This window comes from Protopterus annectens, chromosome 12.part0 (assembly GCF_019279795.1).
Source record: "Protopterus annectens isolate FY-2018-M chromosome 12.part0, PAN1.0, whole genome shotgun sequence".
NCBI classification, from domain to species: Eukaryota; Metazoa; Chordata; order Ceratodontiformes; family Protopteridae; genus Protopterus; species Protopterus annectens.
In genome coordinates this window covers 401,413,630-401,430,892 of record NC_056746.1, presented here as the reverse complement: position 1 = coordinate 401,430,892, position 17,263 = coordinate 401,413,630, and the positions used below count along the sequence as shown (strand labels likewise).

Genomic DNA, 17,263 nt, shown 5'->3' with positions numbered 1-17,263 from the left:
AAACTTTTTTTCTATATGTTTCAAATGTTAACTTAAAACACTCTAATAAACAGTTTTTAACTGTATTATAATTTAAGCAATCAGTATCAGACAATTTAGAAACAGCAGTTACAGCTTTACCATGGAGTAAGGGGGTCAGGAACTGTACCCAGAGCCCTTGGTCAACATTATACTGTGTACAAACCCTTTCAAACATATGAGAAAATCTATCAAAATTATCAACCTTTTTAAATTGTGGAAGAAATCTATTGACCTTTGTTGCTTCTTGAGTTCAGTCATTCCCTTCCACAATACCTCCATAACCCTGGGAAAGAGTCAGCAACTCCTTTTCATGTTGCCTCTGTCTCTCATTTTCTTTGGCTTCCAGATATCTCAGTCTCTCTGCTGATTCCAATTCCATTTCTTTCTCCTGCTGCAGTCTCTCTGCTGATTCTAGTTCCAAACATTTAGCTTCCAGTTCAAGTCTCTAACTCTAGATGGATTTTTAAGTCCTCTGAGCAAAGTTGAACTTTCCATATGCTGAGAGTTGTACATCCCCAAGGCCAGACTGGTTGTCCTCCTGGTTGCTGGTCAGTGATGCAGCTGTGGTTAAGGCTGCAGTAATTTCTCGTTTAATCAGGTTGGCATGCCCCAGTCCTTTGACAGGACACATCTCAGCCGACTGGTTCCTTGTCAGCTTGCCATAATCCTCCACTGACATCCTTGCTTGCTCTTGCTGACTAACTAAGCTAACAAAAAATAAATAAAACTATTGTGATAAGAAACTCTGAATGTCTACCTTGTGGCTGCTTGAGAGTACAAACACCTTCTTTAGTGACCACTGTTTACAGGCTACAGGAGTTCAATATTCACATCACTGAATCCCAATATGTGATGTGGTGATCCCACCACTGCCAGGCAATTAATATGTAATGGGGATATCCCATCACTGCCCTTCTTCTTCTTTTTCTTTCGGCCATTCCCATTAGGGGTCGCCACAGTGGATTATCTGTTTCCATTTCTTCCTGTCCTCTGCATCTTGCTCTGTCATACCAACCACCTGCATGTCCTCTCTCACCACATCCATAAACCTTATCTTAGGCCTTCCTCTTTTCCTCTTACCTGGCAGCTAAATCCTTAGCATTCTTTTCCCAATATACCTAACATCCCTTCTCAGCACATGTCCAAACCAACACAATCTTGTCTCTCTGGCTTTGTCTCCAAACCGTCCAACCTGAGCTGACCCTCTAATATACTCAGTCCTAATCCTGTCCATCCTCGTCACACCCAGTGCAAATTGTAACATCTTTAACTCTGCCACATCCAGCTGTGACTCCTGCCTTTTTGTCAATGCTACCATCTCCAACCCATATAACATAGCTGGTCTCAGTACCCTCTTGTAGACCTTCCCTTTCACTCTGATTGGCACCCGTCTGTCACAAATCATTCCTGACACTTTTCTCCACCCACTTCATCCTGCCTGTACTCTCTTCTTCACCTCCCTTCCACACTCACCATTACTCTAAGCTGTTGATCCCAAGTATTTAAACTCATCCACCTTCGCCAGCTCTCACCACTGTCACACTATCCTCATACATATTCTGTACCACTCTTACATACTTCTCTGCCACCCCAGACTTCCTCATACAATACTGCCCACCAAATAATATTTGATGTCCCCCCACTGGACCAGTAATCAAGGAGCCTCAATCCTCACCACCGGCAACGTTCACTGAGAGCATAACAGGTACACACAAAGTATTTTCAGATGCAGGCCTCTGCATCAAGTGCAATTTCCCTTAAGAGCACACAGAGACCACAGTCAGTCTGGGGCTGGTTTCTCCCTCTTCCTCCAGATCCCCAGTAAGACTTGCAACTGGCACAGCTACAGAGTTGAGATCTCAGCTGAGTGACCAAGCCAAGACCTCCAGCTCCTTCTCTGTCCAACCAGTGCTTCTTGTCCCTTCCAAATTAGCTGACGCACACACAGTCTTTAAGGTTTGATTTACACACACACACACACACACACACACACACACACACACACACACACACACACACACACACACACACACACACACACACACACACACACACACACACACACACACACACACACCTGGGAAAGGCTGGCACAGATTTACTAGCTACGCTCCTTTCTGCCCAAACTATAAGGTAGTTTTCACTGCCACCAGTCACTCGTGACAGCTACCTTAAGGCCCTTAACAAATGGTGTCCAATCTTACTATGTAATATTAATGGTGGTTTGACCAAGAGCAAGGCTATTAGCAGTGGCCCACACAGTGTCACCAAATAAATATGCATGTACTTTTAAAACTTAAATATCTCTACAAAGATCAGCCACAATGAAAGGTTTAAATATATTTAATAATAAATAAAAGAACAAGACAGTATTAGATATATATTCATAGTGACATCAGAGTTCAAAACCACAGGAAATATTTAAAATAACATTGCAGTGTAGGCTCACACAAATAAAGAAAAACATCTAAACTAAGCTTCACTATATTCCTGACTGATTCTAAGAGAGTTACTGTATCCTAGCAACTTACTTAATTAGGGTGTAAGGACAATGTGGTGAATGGTTCTTGTTGTGAGGTCCAAGACAGAATGCAGAATGCTCTGTCTCACTCAGAAACTTCTCAAAATAATATCAAAAATATTACTGCTGGGATAGCTTGCAGAATGGCATCACTTCTTGTCATCTGACTTCTGGTTCCCAGGCAAATCCCCCGTTGCTGAAGCTGGCAGTATTTAGCATCTACCTGTAAAAATACTCATACAAGAGTTTTTGCTCAGATCTTTGGCAATGCTGGCCATAAAACAATTACATTCTTTCATACTTCCAAAGTAGTAATTAGTTCACCCTAAAGACAATACAGAAAGCTTCCTAATACAGACTTTGTGTCTCTAGCTGTATTGAAACATCTTTATGGCATAGCCTATAACGTCATTTAATTTCAGATGTTTTTATAAAGTTTGCTGGACTGAGGTTAACCTCCTGTTTTCCAGTTTCCACTGTTAAAATATATACATTTAAACAGTTACAGTAGTGCATGTACATTTCTGTTCTCTTCCAGTAGGACATACTGTGGATACATTTTAAATACAAAACTTTACTACAAACACCTTCTCAACACAAACTTCTGTACAAAGCAGTTGGATATACACATGACACACACACACACACACACACACACACACACACACACACACACACACACACACACACACACACACACACACACACATACACCTTACCATATTTACATGTGGTACCAAACTCCCTCATTGCCTAGCAGAATCTTTATGAAGCGGGACTCCCACTACACTCTACACAAAGTAACTTGTACAGCTTGGTGTACTATACAGAGGTTTTGGTAAATTCCTGGTAAATATCTTAGTATCACTGGTCTAATATTTCAGGATCTATAACAAGTTTCCACTTTGTGTATTCTGCATTGTGTATAAGGAAGATATTCAAAAGCGGTACTTATTCAGTCTTCTAGTATGCATAACACACTTTTACTTTCTTTTATTTTAGCTGTTTTACTGAATATCAACCAAGTGCAAAATAAATAAATTGTTTTGTTTCAAGAGTATTAAGTACAAGCACAGAATTTTCTCACTTAAGTGTAATAAGAACAGTAGCTGACTAATGGTCCATCTTTTATTAAACTGTACCTGGTCCATTTGTAGGAACAGTGTTAATTCCTGGAACAACACAGCTGACAGCTAAAGACATCCTTCATCGACTTCAGATCTCTGGAGCCACGTGTATCATCACAAATGACAGCACAGCATCGCTGGTAGATTCTGTTGCTTCAGAATGCCCATCTCTTAAAACTAAATTCATTGTATCTGAAGACAATAGAAATGGATGGCTGAACTTCAGACACCTTATGAAGTAAGTACTTTATTTTTAATAAATGATCGAGTCACTGGAGGAACTGGAGAGGAGAAGCAGGGAGAGTCATGAGACCTCTTCTGTGGCAAGGGGGAGAGGGTGCATACCTGGGGCACTTTCTATGTAAGTATCTCCACAGAAGTCTGGAGACCTCATGGATGTGCTTGCTTTAAAAAGGGTCTGGACCTTCTTAGAGGTTACACCACTCACAGCAGTGGGTGATATACCCTTGCAAAGTCCCATTGCACATTAAATGCTTAGGATGCTATTGGTCATGCTCAGTAAGGTTGGCTATAGTTTAAAGCAAAAAAGTGGTCAAGTCCTGTAGCAGATGATGGCATTGCCCCCATTGCTTGACCTTTGAATGAGTGGGCTCCATTGCCAAAGGAATGAATGGAATGATTGAAAGGATGAGACAGATGCCTAATGATCACTGAGATCAGAAACCCAAAAAAAAACTTTCTCTTTATATTATAATGCTTTGACCTAGCCTTCTGCTTTAAGCTATTTACCAGAAGGGATGTATTTTTATTAATAAAGCCATGATTAAAACATTGACATTTGTATATATCCATGAAGACAAATTGTTGAATGATGAAGACTAACCAATACAGTGTTTTAGAAGTAGAACAACCACCTTCCCCCTTCCTCGACACCCTCTAAACTATTGTAACTTAATTATTCTAATTCTGAGGTTGCACAATCTTGGACCAAAAGTCATGTAGTAATTCCCAGTGTTTGAGCTTTCATCTTTGTACATTTAAAAAGTGTTATTTTATTTATTTGTTTTATTTTATTTGTTAAATGGGTAAAAAAAGGACAATGATAGAGACCCCCCCCCTCCCACACACACACACACACACACACAGACATACATACACATGAGGTTACAAGGACAATGATAGAGACCACACACACACACACACACACACACACACACACACACACACACACACACACACACACACACACACACGAGAAATAATACATACTTGGGAAGGATTTTAGGAGGTGTGAGTAAAGAAACCTGGAGTAAACCCACCAAGTGCATGGTAGGAAATATTGAAGACTGGAGAGAAGGCAGCTTAAAAGAGTTTGTAACATCAGGTTATCATGACATTTGTTAGTGTTACCTTTGCCTGTGAAACTGCATCAGGTATAACAGACACATTTCTGTGGAATCAAACAGCTACATGTTTCTTTATCAAGTACACCATGCCATAGCAACTGGTTTGTGAATGTTAGTACTAGTTATGCTGCAAGTAATCAGTAAGTACATCTGATGTAAATCAGTGATGTAAGGCTCAGCTGTACACATGCATTGGCTGTGGTAGAAATCAGTTAAAATGTTTATGCAGTTATATGTAGTCTTCCTTTCTCCCTATTCCTCTGCCCACATCAGGTTAAGCAATGACCAGATGCAGCTGCATTATATTGTTCAGGTAAATTAAGAATAATACTTTTTTATGAAAAATAAAAACATACTCCATAGCATCTCTGAATTGTGTAGATGTCCGCAGTACTACAGAAAATACTATAAAGAAACAAATGAGAAAATACTATCTGGGGAAATTACATCCATTTATGTGGTTTACAAAAGGTGCAGTGAAGAATGTCTTGTCTTAATGCACATTACTCAGCCCTCTAATTTTCTTCTTGTTACCAAGTCATTTAGGCAAACATCTAGTTATAAATGTCCTCCTAGTTCACAGCACTTTAGGAAGGGTTATACACATTACTAAAAAAGAAGAGATGGTATGCCCATTCAGAGCAGTGCTAAAATACATCGTATTACCATCTGTACAAACTGCAGAGACTGACAGCTGACAATACAGATATGTCCTTTTGCACTTTTTAGTTTCATGAGTGTGTTCGTGTGTAATGCAAGACAGAGGAGGGAGGAAGGGTGCTTAGGTAAACAGGCAGTTACTAGGCATGCAGTCCTGAAGACCATTAAGAAGCCTGGACCAAAGTTCCAGGGTAAGTAAATAAAGGCTGAGGGAATCAAACCCTGTCCCACAAGGACTAGCTCACTAACAGTTCATAGCCTCAGTCCGCTATGCTAACTGCTGATGAGTAATTTGATAGCCAGCTATATAAATAAGCATATCCATCCAGTTTCCCCAAAAATACCAGCACTTTAGTAAGTATCATTGCAAAAGGGATTCCTGCTTATCCTCATACTTCAGTGAACCCCATCGCTGAAAATAATGTTATAATGCAAACAGTAATGAAGAAGGTACAGTCATATGTATTGGGGATAGTCACAGAGAGGTTGCATCCAAGAAAAATCAGTTTGAATGCAGTTTCAGTTGTGTGATTGTTGTCTAAAGCTGCATTTAGTTGATGTGTTTATGTTTATCTACACTAGACCGAACAGAAGAATCAGGAATAAGCTACATATGACTTTCCTGGTTTGGCTCAAATTGAGTCTATCTAGGAAATCAGCATAGTTAAGTGTGATGAAGGTTGTCTGAACTTGTGTTGAAATTTGAGGATAATCCCTCAATATTATAAGGATTACAATAAAGAAACATCATTGTTCTTGTACTTGCAGTGCTGTAACTAACATAGTGCTATATAGCAGCCTGGCGTGTTTCTGTATCTTCTTTTGACTGTAGGTTTCCTGATAATATTTGCAGGTCTGCTCCAACCCAATGATACAGTGGCAGGATGTCTCTCTACAACCAGTGACTCAACATCAGGAATGGGCTCACACCACTAGTTGAGCTGGCCTGGTGGAAAGGGTGAAGTGGCCAGTGGCCAGCTCTTCTATTCTGGGGAGGGTATTTGGGGCAAACTGCTAGCTGTGCACCTGTGATGAAGACCAGAGGCCTCCCAGTCCAGTGCTTCAAGGGGGGAGTGGCATGCAATATAAACTCTGCAGCGAGATGATGCCTCCTAATAATTGGCTCCTCAGAGAGTATTCACTCCCTGTCTCTAGGAATTTTACCACAAGGCCAACTTCCTGAGAAGTCTGGAACTTGCTCACTGAACAGACATAACTGTAATTGTCTATTAAGGAGATATTGAGGTACCCAGGGAGAGTAGACAGGGTGTGTGGGAACATAGCTTTACTGATAGAGGCACGGTTGGGGAAAAGCTAAAAAAGCATTTACAGGTCTGCATCTGTTAACTAAATTAGTGTTTTCCAGTCCCCTTTTAGTTTATGTCTCATACCTCTCAAACTGTTAATGCAAGAAATCTGGACAAATCCATAAATAATGGGGGGACAAAGACCCAAAACTAGGGACAATTTTTAAATACTACTCTTATAAACTTAAAATGTTGAGAGAATAACTTTTTTTAATAGCATAAGTTTTATGAAGGGTATGAAATTTGAAACTTAAATGTCTGTCATTATCTTATGACTTCATGATTTGCCAGAAAACCAAAATTTTTATGAGGAACTGAACAAAAATACAAGGTAAAAATCTACACAGTCTGTGAAAATCTGGACAGTTGAGATGTATGCCTGCTTTTTGTCATTGTTCTGCCCCTTGACCTCATAACTGCCAGTTTTTTAAAATGCGTTATTGTTTAATCTTTTCCCGTAGTACATGCTTTCACCCAATGAAATCATCATTAGCTGGAATTCAGGGTTTGTAAGCTGAGTCAAGAGGTCAAGAGCGCGCCATCTGTAACTGTCACTTGACAGGATCTTTGCCACCCCTGTGACATACATTGTACATTACAACAACCTTTTCGACCCAGGTTCATAGGTAAGTATTAGGCTAGCTGCCCTTGCAGGCCATTTTATGCCTAGTCAGTTTCCCTTTTTTGTGCTTATATTAACCCATCCCATTTGGTTACAGATTGGCCTTCCCCATCCTATGGTCAATAATTTTATATTATCCATAATAAGAATAACTATGATCATACCATTGATAATTTGAAAGGACTCGTGCATTGGATAAAGCATTTAGGAGCTGTCTTTGTTCATTAGTAGTACAGGCGGCAGTCCCTGGGTAAATTTTCTGTTTCCCATCCATAGATCCAAGTTTCAGTTGAATATGGACAGGAATGAACTTTGTTTTATATGGATGGAGAACCTATTCCAGAGCAGCTGTATCCTCTGCGAGATGTACCTTTCCCTCCAAACCATTCTGTTGATGTTGCAGAAGAGATTTAGGCCCCTAGACTGAGTAATTCTGATGCTATTTGACTTGATGATGTGCAGTAAATCCATCAGTATTGGGTCAGAGGATACCTTGTATGCCAGACTCAGGTTACCTCTTAGCAGTCTGTAACATACTGGGTATAGTGACAGGGCTTTGAGTCAGTTCATGTAGGACATGTTTAGGCCTTGTATCTTTTTAGTAAGATATCTCTGTGGCCATTCCAGTTGCTGCTTGTATCTGGACAGGTACATGCCAAAGGGGGTAATTACATTCATTGACTGGCCTAATAAGGGCTGAGTAAAGGGGGGACAATGACATCCTTATCTCTAGACACATTTCCTTTGTTTATAAGCTGTACAATGTAGAAGGACGTTCTTATAAAAATGGACACATGTTGGTCAAAAGTTAGGCTACTGTCCACATAAGTTCCCAATTCCCAAACAGCTGGGTTAACTCTTAGGGGGTGTATTGTCAATGTGGTAGCTCCCTGGGGTAGATGACTTCCCAGAGGATACAATAATGTATATTTTAGCATTTACTTTCAGTCCATGAGTTTGGCACCAGTTATTTATGTGTGACAAACCTTCCTGCAGGATGGCTAAGTTATTTGGAGATTCAGTGACTGCTCCTAGCTTGCAGTCATCTACAAACTTAGGTAGTCACAGCCCTTTGGTATTGGATTTTACTTCAGAAAAGAGGATGCCAAACAGGAGGGATCCCAGCACAGACCCCTGGGGGACTCCACTGGTGACTGGTCTCTTTGTGGAAGTAACTTCCCCTGTTGTGTTTTCCTGCATTCTATCTAGGAGCCATTTGGCAATCCAGTGGGTGACATAGGGGTTTATCCTCACTTTATTTAGCTTTTCCATTATGCCTAAATGGGAAATTGTGCCAAAATCTCTGGCCAGGTCAAGGTATATGGTGTGTACTGTTTTGCTTTAATCCATTTATTTGGTGACCTTTTCAAAATAATTCACCAGGCTGACTAAGCATGACCTACCCTTGATGAATGTAAACTAAGATGGGTCCAGTGTTTAGAGGTTCCCTATGTCGTGATTGATTAGTTCCATGATGAGACTTTCCATGGCTTTCCATATAAGGCTGGTCAGATTTATGGTCCTGTAATTGCCTGGGGCTGAGGAAGGTCATCCGTTATGCAGGAGAATGATTGTAGCTGTTCTCCATCCACTTGGTACAAAACCTGTATGGCGGCTGAGACTGAACAGTGTTGTTAGGGGTGTGGATAAATCATGCTTCATGCTATTTAAGATGCATCCATGGCAATTGTCAGTACCTACTGATGCAGTATTTTTAGCTTTTGCTAGGACTTTGTCTTATGTGGACATGGACTTCTTAGTAGCAGGATAAAATAATACTACAGAAGTCTGCATCAGGGCTGCTGCTGTTGTTGTAGAAGCAACAGTACATAATTATGCCCACGAGTGGCATATTCCTCAATCACTGATTGTATGATAGCATGTTTCTCAGAGCTGTTTGTAGAGCCATCAACATGGCAGTACAGCAACTAAGAACATGGCCTACTCTTTTGTGCTTTCGCTGTGAGTAATCAATATGTGGTTGTGACGCACCGCTCACTAGAGAATAACGTGCACATTCAGGATGAGGGTGTGATGTGCTGCTTAATGGGATGTGGGTTGTTTTTTCAGCATAGGTGTGTGTTTTACTGTTCACTGGGCTATGTGCGTATCACCAACTTGGAAGTATAAGGCACTACTCATTAGGCCATTAGGTATGTCACCAGACTGGGAGCATGAAACATTGTTTACTGGGACATGTGACATGCCACCAGTTAGGGAAAAAACAGACACTGGATACTGGGCCATGGGTTGTATCATTATTTTCTTAATATGCTTATTGTCTCATGGGACACATCATCAGTTAAGCAAAATTATATAATATTTACTGGGTTATGGGGTCCTCCTTTGGAAGCATGAGGCACTACTCACTCTACATGGTGGGACTTCCCACCAGCTTGGGGGTATGAGTAATTTCTTACTTGATTATGGAAAAAATTTACAGTTTGAGAGTATAATGCACTGCTCAATTAACCATGGAGAAATTCACAAGCTTGAGTATTCAGGCACTGCTTGCTAGACCATGAGACAGTTTGGAAGTAAAGAACACTATTGACTGGGCATGATATATATGTCATTCATAACGGAGTGATGTTTGCTACCCATCAGATGATCAGAAGAGCCACCAGATAAAAGTACTTCATATTACCTGCTAGACTATAGGTAGAAGCTGTCTGATAGAATACCAGTCAAGCCAATGGCTTATTACCCATTTGGCCACCTGCTGCCTCATAAGCACAATAGTAAATGGGATAGAGATTCTATTACTGGATATGACATAGCACACAAGCTAGGCTTGCTGCCATCAGACCATTTGATTTGCTAATTACTGGGATGTCAGAACACTGCATGTTCTGGAATGTAGCATGTTGGTCAGTGATTCAAGGATACAAATATGACATACCCTCTGGATCATCATGTGGGTCACTGTCCTGAAAACAAAACATAGTATTTTTATGGTTACTGAGCAAATCTCAAGCAATGGAGCCCAGCATGCCATCCACTGTATGACCAGGGCAAAAGATATTCTTTATTAACAATTAATAACAACAGGGTCCTGTGGTACAGAAGGATAAAGCCTTGCCTGCAGCCTAGATGACCTGTTTGTTTGCCTAATAACACAACTGCTGGTTGGACTGAGCATCGAAAGATGGGAGTGAGTGACCAGTGTCATCTCACCCATCCTGGGGGAAGGAGCTAGCCTGGTTCACTACAATTGCAGCATGAAGAGATAGACAAGTTCCACACTGCAAGTGGTATGATGCTTTGTTGAGAGATTGCAAATGTGCAATAACTTGCACGCACTTCCTGAAGGTGGCCATAGCTGAGCTTGCACGGCTGTGATGGACATAAGAGTTAGGGCATAACCATTCCCTGGCAGCTGTATGATGTTGCACCAGTACTTTCAGTCTCTGCCCCAGCCCTGGATATGGGTCAGCTAGAACCCAGAAGAGGGTAAGGCAGGCCCATTAGACTCAGTGAAGGAGGAGAAGAGTTTTTGGCAGCTGATGGTCAGCTATAAAGAGTAGGGGGTAAAACAAATAATAACACATTGCCCACTGCTTGGCCAGGTCAAAGGATATTCATTGCTAGGAATTAACCATGACATTCAACCAACTGTACATCTATGGAAAAGAACTATTCATATTCAACAACTAATCATGACATGCAACTGATTGGATGGCATGACAAAGTGCTATTAATCTCTAACAGTCAAAATCATAGCTAGTAAATAAATAAAAATGAATAAATAATTAAATAAATGATAAATTGCCTCAGAGTTGGCCATATTAAGATTGTGTGTGTGTGTGTGTGTGTGTGTGTGTGTGTGTGTGTGTGTGTGTGTGTGTGTGTGTGTGTGTGTGTATGTGTGTGTGTAAGGAGGGTGGTGAAGGTGGGGGTTATAGCTGACTTCATTCCAAGAGAAAAACAGACTTTACTATTGTGTTTTTGGACAGCTTTTTTAGCAACAGTGCAATTCAATCTGTTGCAAAATTATTGTGTTCCGGTCATTACTTGATTGTCACAAATAAATACTTCATATTATATGTCTAGCTATCCAGTGACTCAGAATTAACTTTTTGTGAGATTTCTAGATTTGTGAGATTTAGGCTGAGCAGTGGTTAGCGTTGTCTCCTCACAGCAAGAGGTTCTCCCGTTCGATTCTCAGCTGGAGCACCTTCTGTGTGGAGTCTGCATGTCCTGCCCGCAGTTGAGTGATGTTTAAAGACATGCAGATAGGTGCGTGCGTGAATGGGTGTGCCTTCTTTGAAGGTTGGGCATCAGGCTGGCAACTTGGCACCATAAAAATCTACTGCCAATCATTAGCGGACCGGAGTTCCGCTGTGGTGACCCCTAACTGAGAAAAGCCGAAAGACAAGATAGAGAGGCTGATCAGTGACATGCAAAGTTGCCAAAAAAGTACTACTGGCTAAAAAAGCTGAAAACAAAATAGGTATATGTGGTGTCCTCTGGGGGTAGAAAGTCCCCCATGTCTCCCATCATACACATTTGTACTCTATGTCTGAGTCACCTTGGGAGAAAGGAAAAAATCACTTTCAGGTTTTACATTGTCTAAATGGCTATTTGTACTATTTAGTTACCCTGCATGTTACACACTATCCTTCTCCCAGATTTGCAGTATATTATTTTTTGGCAAAAATGAGAAGTCACAAGAAATACAATAATAAATCCCTATGGGTGATTAATTGATTATTAATTATTAATATGAAAAAGTGCGCAACTGCTATAATAAAATACTGGAAAACAAGAAAGTAGATGTATTCTCAATGAGTGCTAGATTTTTAACAAAATAGTTTATTCACGTAAGGCTTAGTTTTATTGTGTGATAATCAGGCTGAATTTATGAATGATTTGATGGGAGAAAGTAAAACTGATAAAAAAAGTGAACATAGGACCACAGTCATGTTCCGAGTTACAAAGGTAGATGTAAAAACTTGAACCATTAGCAGACTGTCACAATGAAGTGTGATTTTAGTTATTTTAATTTAAAATAAGAGATAAAGAGTACGTTGGAGATACAGAAAAAATGCACCTGCAGAAGAAGGGGTTTCATAGTTCACACATGCCTATTTTACACTGAACCATTTAAAATTGACTGTGTTTGCATGCAGTCTATATAACTTGAAAAGTATTTTTTTAATATTTGTAGCATAATACTTTCTAGGGTATACTGACAGTTTTTTTGTTTGACATTTGAAGAACAGTTTCTTCTAATCACAACTGTGTGAGAACCAAAAGTGCAGACCCAATGACCATATTTTTCACCAGTGGAACCACAGGCTCACCGAAAATGACGCAGCATACTCACAGTAGCTACGGGATTGGACTCGAAGTTAATGGAAAGTAAGAGATTAAACTCTTAAATATACTATATTCTTATGGCAAAAAATGTCCCCCTCCCATTATGTTCTTGAAGTTAGTAGGACTAGAAACAGTTTTATGATGGTGTTTGGTACCACAGTTTCTAAGTTGTGGAATATCCTTACTGATTATGTACAGATCTTGTCAGTATAAAATATTATGCTTAGAACTTGAACTATTTCCTGTGTGACAGTAGCCAGTGTCAGTCTTACTGGATTTTTTTATAAAACTGTTATCAAAATTTTAGTTGTAAGTTACAGAGTCTTATTTCATGTTTTTTTTTTAAATAGGGACTGAGCTGTAAAATAAAATATATCTTAAATGTGCTGAGAACTTTAATGTAACTTTGTCACATCTTTTCATTATATATTGTTTGTACTTAGCTGTTACATGTTTTCATTGTCATGTTCTTTGTGCCCCTTTTGAGTGGAGTTAACTTCCCTATCACCCTTGCTAGAATGTTCCGCATAGGAGGTTCTTATCCACTTTGCATTAATTAATGATTTAATTAATGCATGTATATGTGTATGCATTTATTTATTTTCTGTGTTAACTAGGCTAGAATACTTAACCAAATGGACCTTTTTCAGCTTCTGCCCAAGGTTACAATGGATTAAGTACAAATAATAGAGGGTATGTACAAAGAATATCTGATTGGGATACAGAATATTAACAACAGATGATATAGCTATTGTTATAAAACCACAAGCAATATGGGTAACACAATCAGTGTTATTATTTACAATATGTATAACTATAGGTTCATAGGAGTTTACTAGGCTAGTGGCTCTAGAGCCATTACAAGCCTAGCTATGTTAATCTTGAGCTGCCCTAATTTGATTAGATGGATGTAATTCGCAGAGGGAGTCTATAATCAACACCAACTACCTCTGTCCATGAGGGACATGGGTGCTACCCCTGGGGTGAATTTGCAGTCTCCCATCCATTTGTCTAGTTTGTGCTTGAATAGGGTCAGTAAGGAGCTCTGTTTCTCGTGAATTGGAAGTTTATTCCAGAGGAGCAGCAGTCTCTGGGAGATATTTCTGTCTCTCCAGCATATTCTGTTTATGTCACAGGTTAGGTTAAGATCCCTAAAGCAATTGACTCTTGTGCCATTTGACTTGCATATGTGCAGCATTTCCATGAGGGCAGGGTCAGAGACTGCCCTGGAGGCCAGGCACAAGTCACCTCTAAACAGCCTGCAAGATGCAGACTACAGTGACAGGGATTTCAGTCTATCCACATAGCTCATGTCTTGGAGGCCCTATATTTTATTGGTGAGAAATCTCTGTGGTCTCTCCAGCTGCTGCAAGTGTCTGGTGAGGTACATGCAAAAGGGAGCATTGTAGTCTATTCATGATCTGATGAGGACTGAGTATAGTGGAGTTATAACATCTTTAGACCTGGATGCAATGGCTTACTTAGGAGATGCGCAACATAGAAGACTTTCCTTACCACTGTGGAAACGTGGTGGTCAAAGTTCAGATTGCTATCAACCTGTGTTCCTAGATCTCACACCACTTGGTTTGAACTTAGGGAGGTGCTGTCAATATTGAAATTAGCATGGAATTTCACTTTGCCAAAGGGAATTGTAATGCACTTTTTTGCACTTAGTTTTAGACCATGGCTTTGCCACCAGTCATTTGTCTGTGTTAGTCCCTTCTATAATATGTTAACATTATTGGGGGGCTTAATGATTGTACCCAATTTTCAATCATCAGGGAACTTGGTAAGTCAAAGGCTGTCTACTTTAGCCTGCATTTACAAGAAATAGATTCCAGACATTAAAGGGTCCAGCACAGATTCTTGTGGTATGCCAATGGCGACAAGTCTAATGGTAGAGGAGGAGTCACCACTTTGACAGTATGTGTTCTGTCAGAGAGCCAATTGGCTACCATCTAATGATGTAAGGGTTGATCCCCAGCTGGGTGAGTTTCTCAGTGATACCTAGGTGGGGGGTTGTGTCAAAAGCCTTGGCTAGGTCAAGATAGGTGGTATGTACTGTCTTATCTTCATCCAGGGCTTTGGAGACTTTCTCAAAGAAGTCTACTGGGTTTAATAAGTATGCTCTACCATTAACAAAGCCAAACTGAGTTGGGTCTAGAGCCTGAAGGTCGCCTATGTGCTTGTTGATAAGGTGGATGATGATTCTTTCTATGGCCTTGCTGATGAGGCTGGTTAGACTTATGAGTCTATAATTCCCAGGGTCAGTTGATGGCCCCCCATTGTGCAAGGGGATTACTGTTGCTGTTCTCCACTCTGCTGGAACAAAGCCAGTTCTCAGGCTATGGTTAAAGAGAATGCCAAGTGGGTCTGCTAGGTCCTGTTTTATATTGCTTAGTAAGCAACCTGGAATGTTATCTGGTCCCACTGATTCCATATTTGTGGCCTTGGAGAGAGCAGATATGACCTGATCTCTAGAAATACTAGGCAGCAGACTGGTGTCGGGTATGCTTTAGAGTAGGGCTGGTAGGAACAGGGGGTGGAAGTTTGCGCCATATCTGTCAGCTAGCAAGTTTGCAATTTGCTCTGATATAGTTGAAAAATTATATGACGTCTTCTGTTGGTTTCTTCCTGTTACTTGTATTTACATGCATGCATACTATTTATTGTGACCAGCTAGTCTTATTACTGTATTGTACTAAGTACAATAAATACACAGACAACTGCTTCAGCTAATACGCTTTATATTACATTTTCCTTTCGGATCTACAAGCGTGCAACACAGATGCTGTCAGCTCTCTATGGCAAATTCCCAAAGCATGTTTACTGTTACACTCATATTTATACCAAAATGTCTGATTTTTTTTTCTGAGTCTGATGCATAACAGTTCTTTCTGTGTATAACAGTTTTCCTTTGTTCCCTTTTCCTTGGTACTTTGTAGTTTGATGATCCGTGGAAACTCAGTCTTGCATTATCTGAAACGTGGTGTTCCAGCACTATCTGAAACTTGGTGTTACATCTCTTTACTTTGTTGATGTCCTTCCAGCTGCCATCTGCGCAGTTATTTTTACAGACTTTGTTTCTCAATAACATACTCCTTTACATGGATGCCAATATCTAAGCTATGCCAGCACACTTACTACTACTTATTTTTCAGCATTTTATACTATTTCTAAATTAACCCTTTATATTTCATATCACTCTTTCAGCTTTTTATTCACGCTAATAATCATGCTAACAAAGTTTAAATGGAGACAGAATACTATTTTCTTTCAATAGTATGAGGGGTACCATCCCCAATCAGTTTGACACATAGCTGGGCATTCAATTTTAGATTTCAGACAGTGAAAGAATGCCTTATGATTATCCTTGGCTAGGGATGCTATTTTAGCTTTAGCTTCATAGTTCACTTTAGAGGACTTTACAAGATTTCTGATTTGCTTGTTCAAGCTGTGGAGAGAATTCTTCCTCAGCTGCATCAGTTACCTCTTGTTCTTAGACATCAGTTTCTTCCTCTTGTTATACAGCCTGTTTATAATTGAGGTCCACCAGGGTGGCTTGTTTTTTTCAGGAGGATCTGTTTTTTATCCAGACAGGTACAGCCAAGAGTATACAGTTATTTAAGTGTTTATACAGGGCATTTGTATAATAATGCATTATACCTGTACATAAGAGTCATTGTTGTTTCCGATTGCCGGGGGAGGGGTATAAAACTTTTTATACCATCACTTAATAGGCTGTAGTTTGCTTTGGAAAAGTTTTTTAGGTTTTTTTTTTTTTTGCTGCTGTGGAGGTGTCAGGTCCAATAGTTACTTCAGATGAGACTGATTTATGGTCCGACCTTACCAGGGAGGGCATCACAAGGAGGGAGTGCAGTTGCGCCCCATGTTGGTGAGTAGTATGTCTAGGACATTTGAGTCCCTTGTTGGGGTGCAGACTATCTTTTCAAGAGCATTTGTGTTGACAAAGTTCATGAACCTCTGGGCGAGCGTGTTTATGCTCATCTATGCCTCCCAGTTGATGGAGAGCTAGTTGAAATCTCCCATGATTAAGGTGTTGGGCTGTAAGATGAGTGACTCCAGTAAGTCCAGCTAGGTGATGTGCTTTTCTTGGTACATGGTGGGGGACCAATAGCTAGCAATGATTTTTAGGGTACTTTGCCTATAGTTAATTGGACATGGAGTAGTTTGAGAGATTCATACTGTTTGACCAGTCTTGAGGTGTACATGGCTTTAATGAAGATAGATACAGCTCTACCTTTGGTTCTTTCGTGCTCATTTTGAGGTTTGAACTTCTGGAAGGCATAGTTGCC

At 40.2% G+C, this 17,263-nt stretch overlaps 1 protein-coding gene across 1 annotated transcript in view; it reads left to right on the top strand.

Annotated features, from left to right (window-relative positions):
- LOC122816604 (acyl-coenzyme A synthetase ACSM3, mitochondrial-like) overlaps positions 1-17,263 on the top strand; it is a 291,757-nt gene that overhangs the window by 69,612 nt on the left and 204,882 nt on the right. Inside the window, exons 4-5 of the mRNA XM_044089505.1 lie at positions 3,700-3,907; positions 12,846-12,989. Of these exons, the coding sequence (XP_043945440.1) occupies positions 3,700-3,907; positions 12,846-12,989 (352 nt within the window). The remainder of the gene's footprint in view (positions 1-3,699; positions 3,908-12,845; positions 12,990-17,263) is intronic.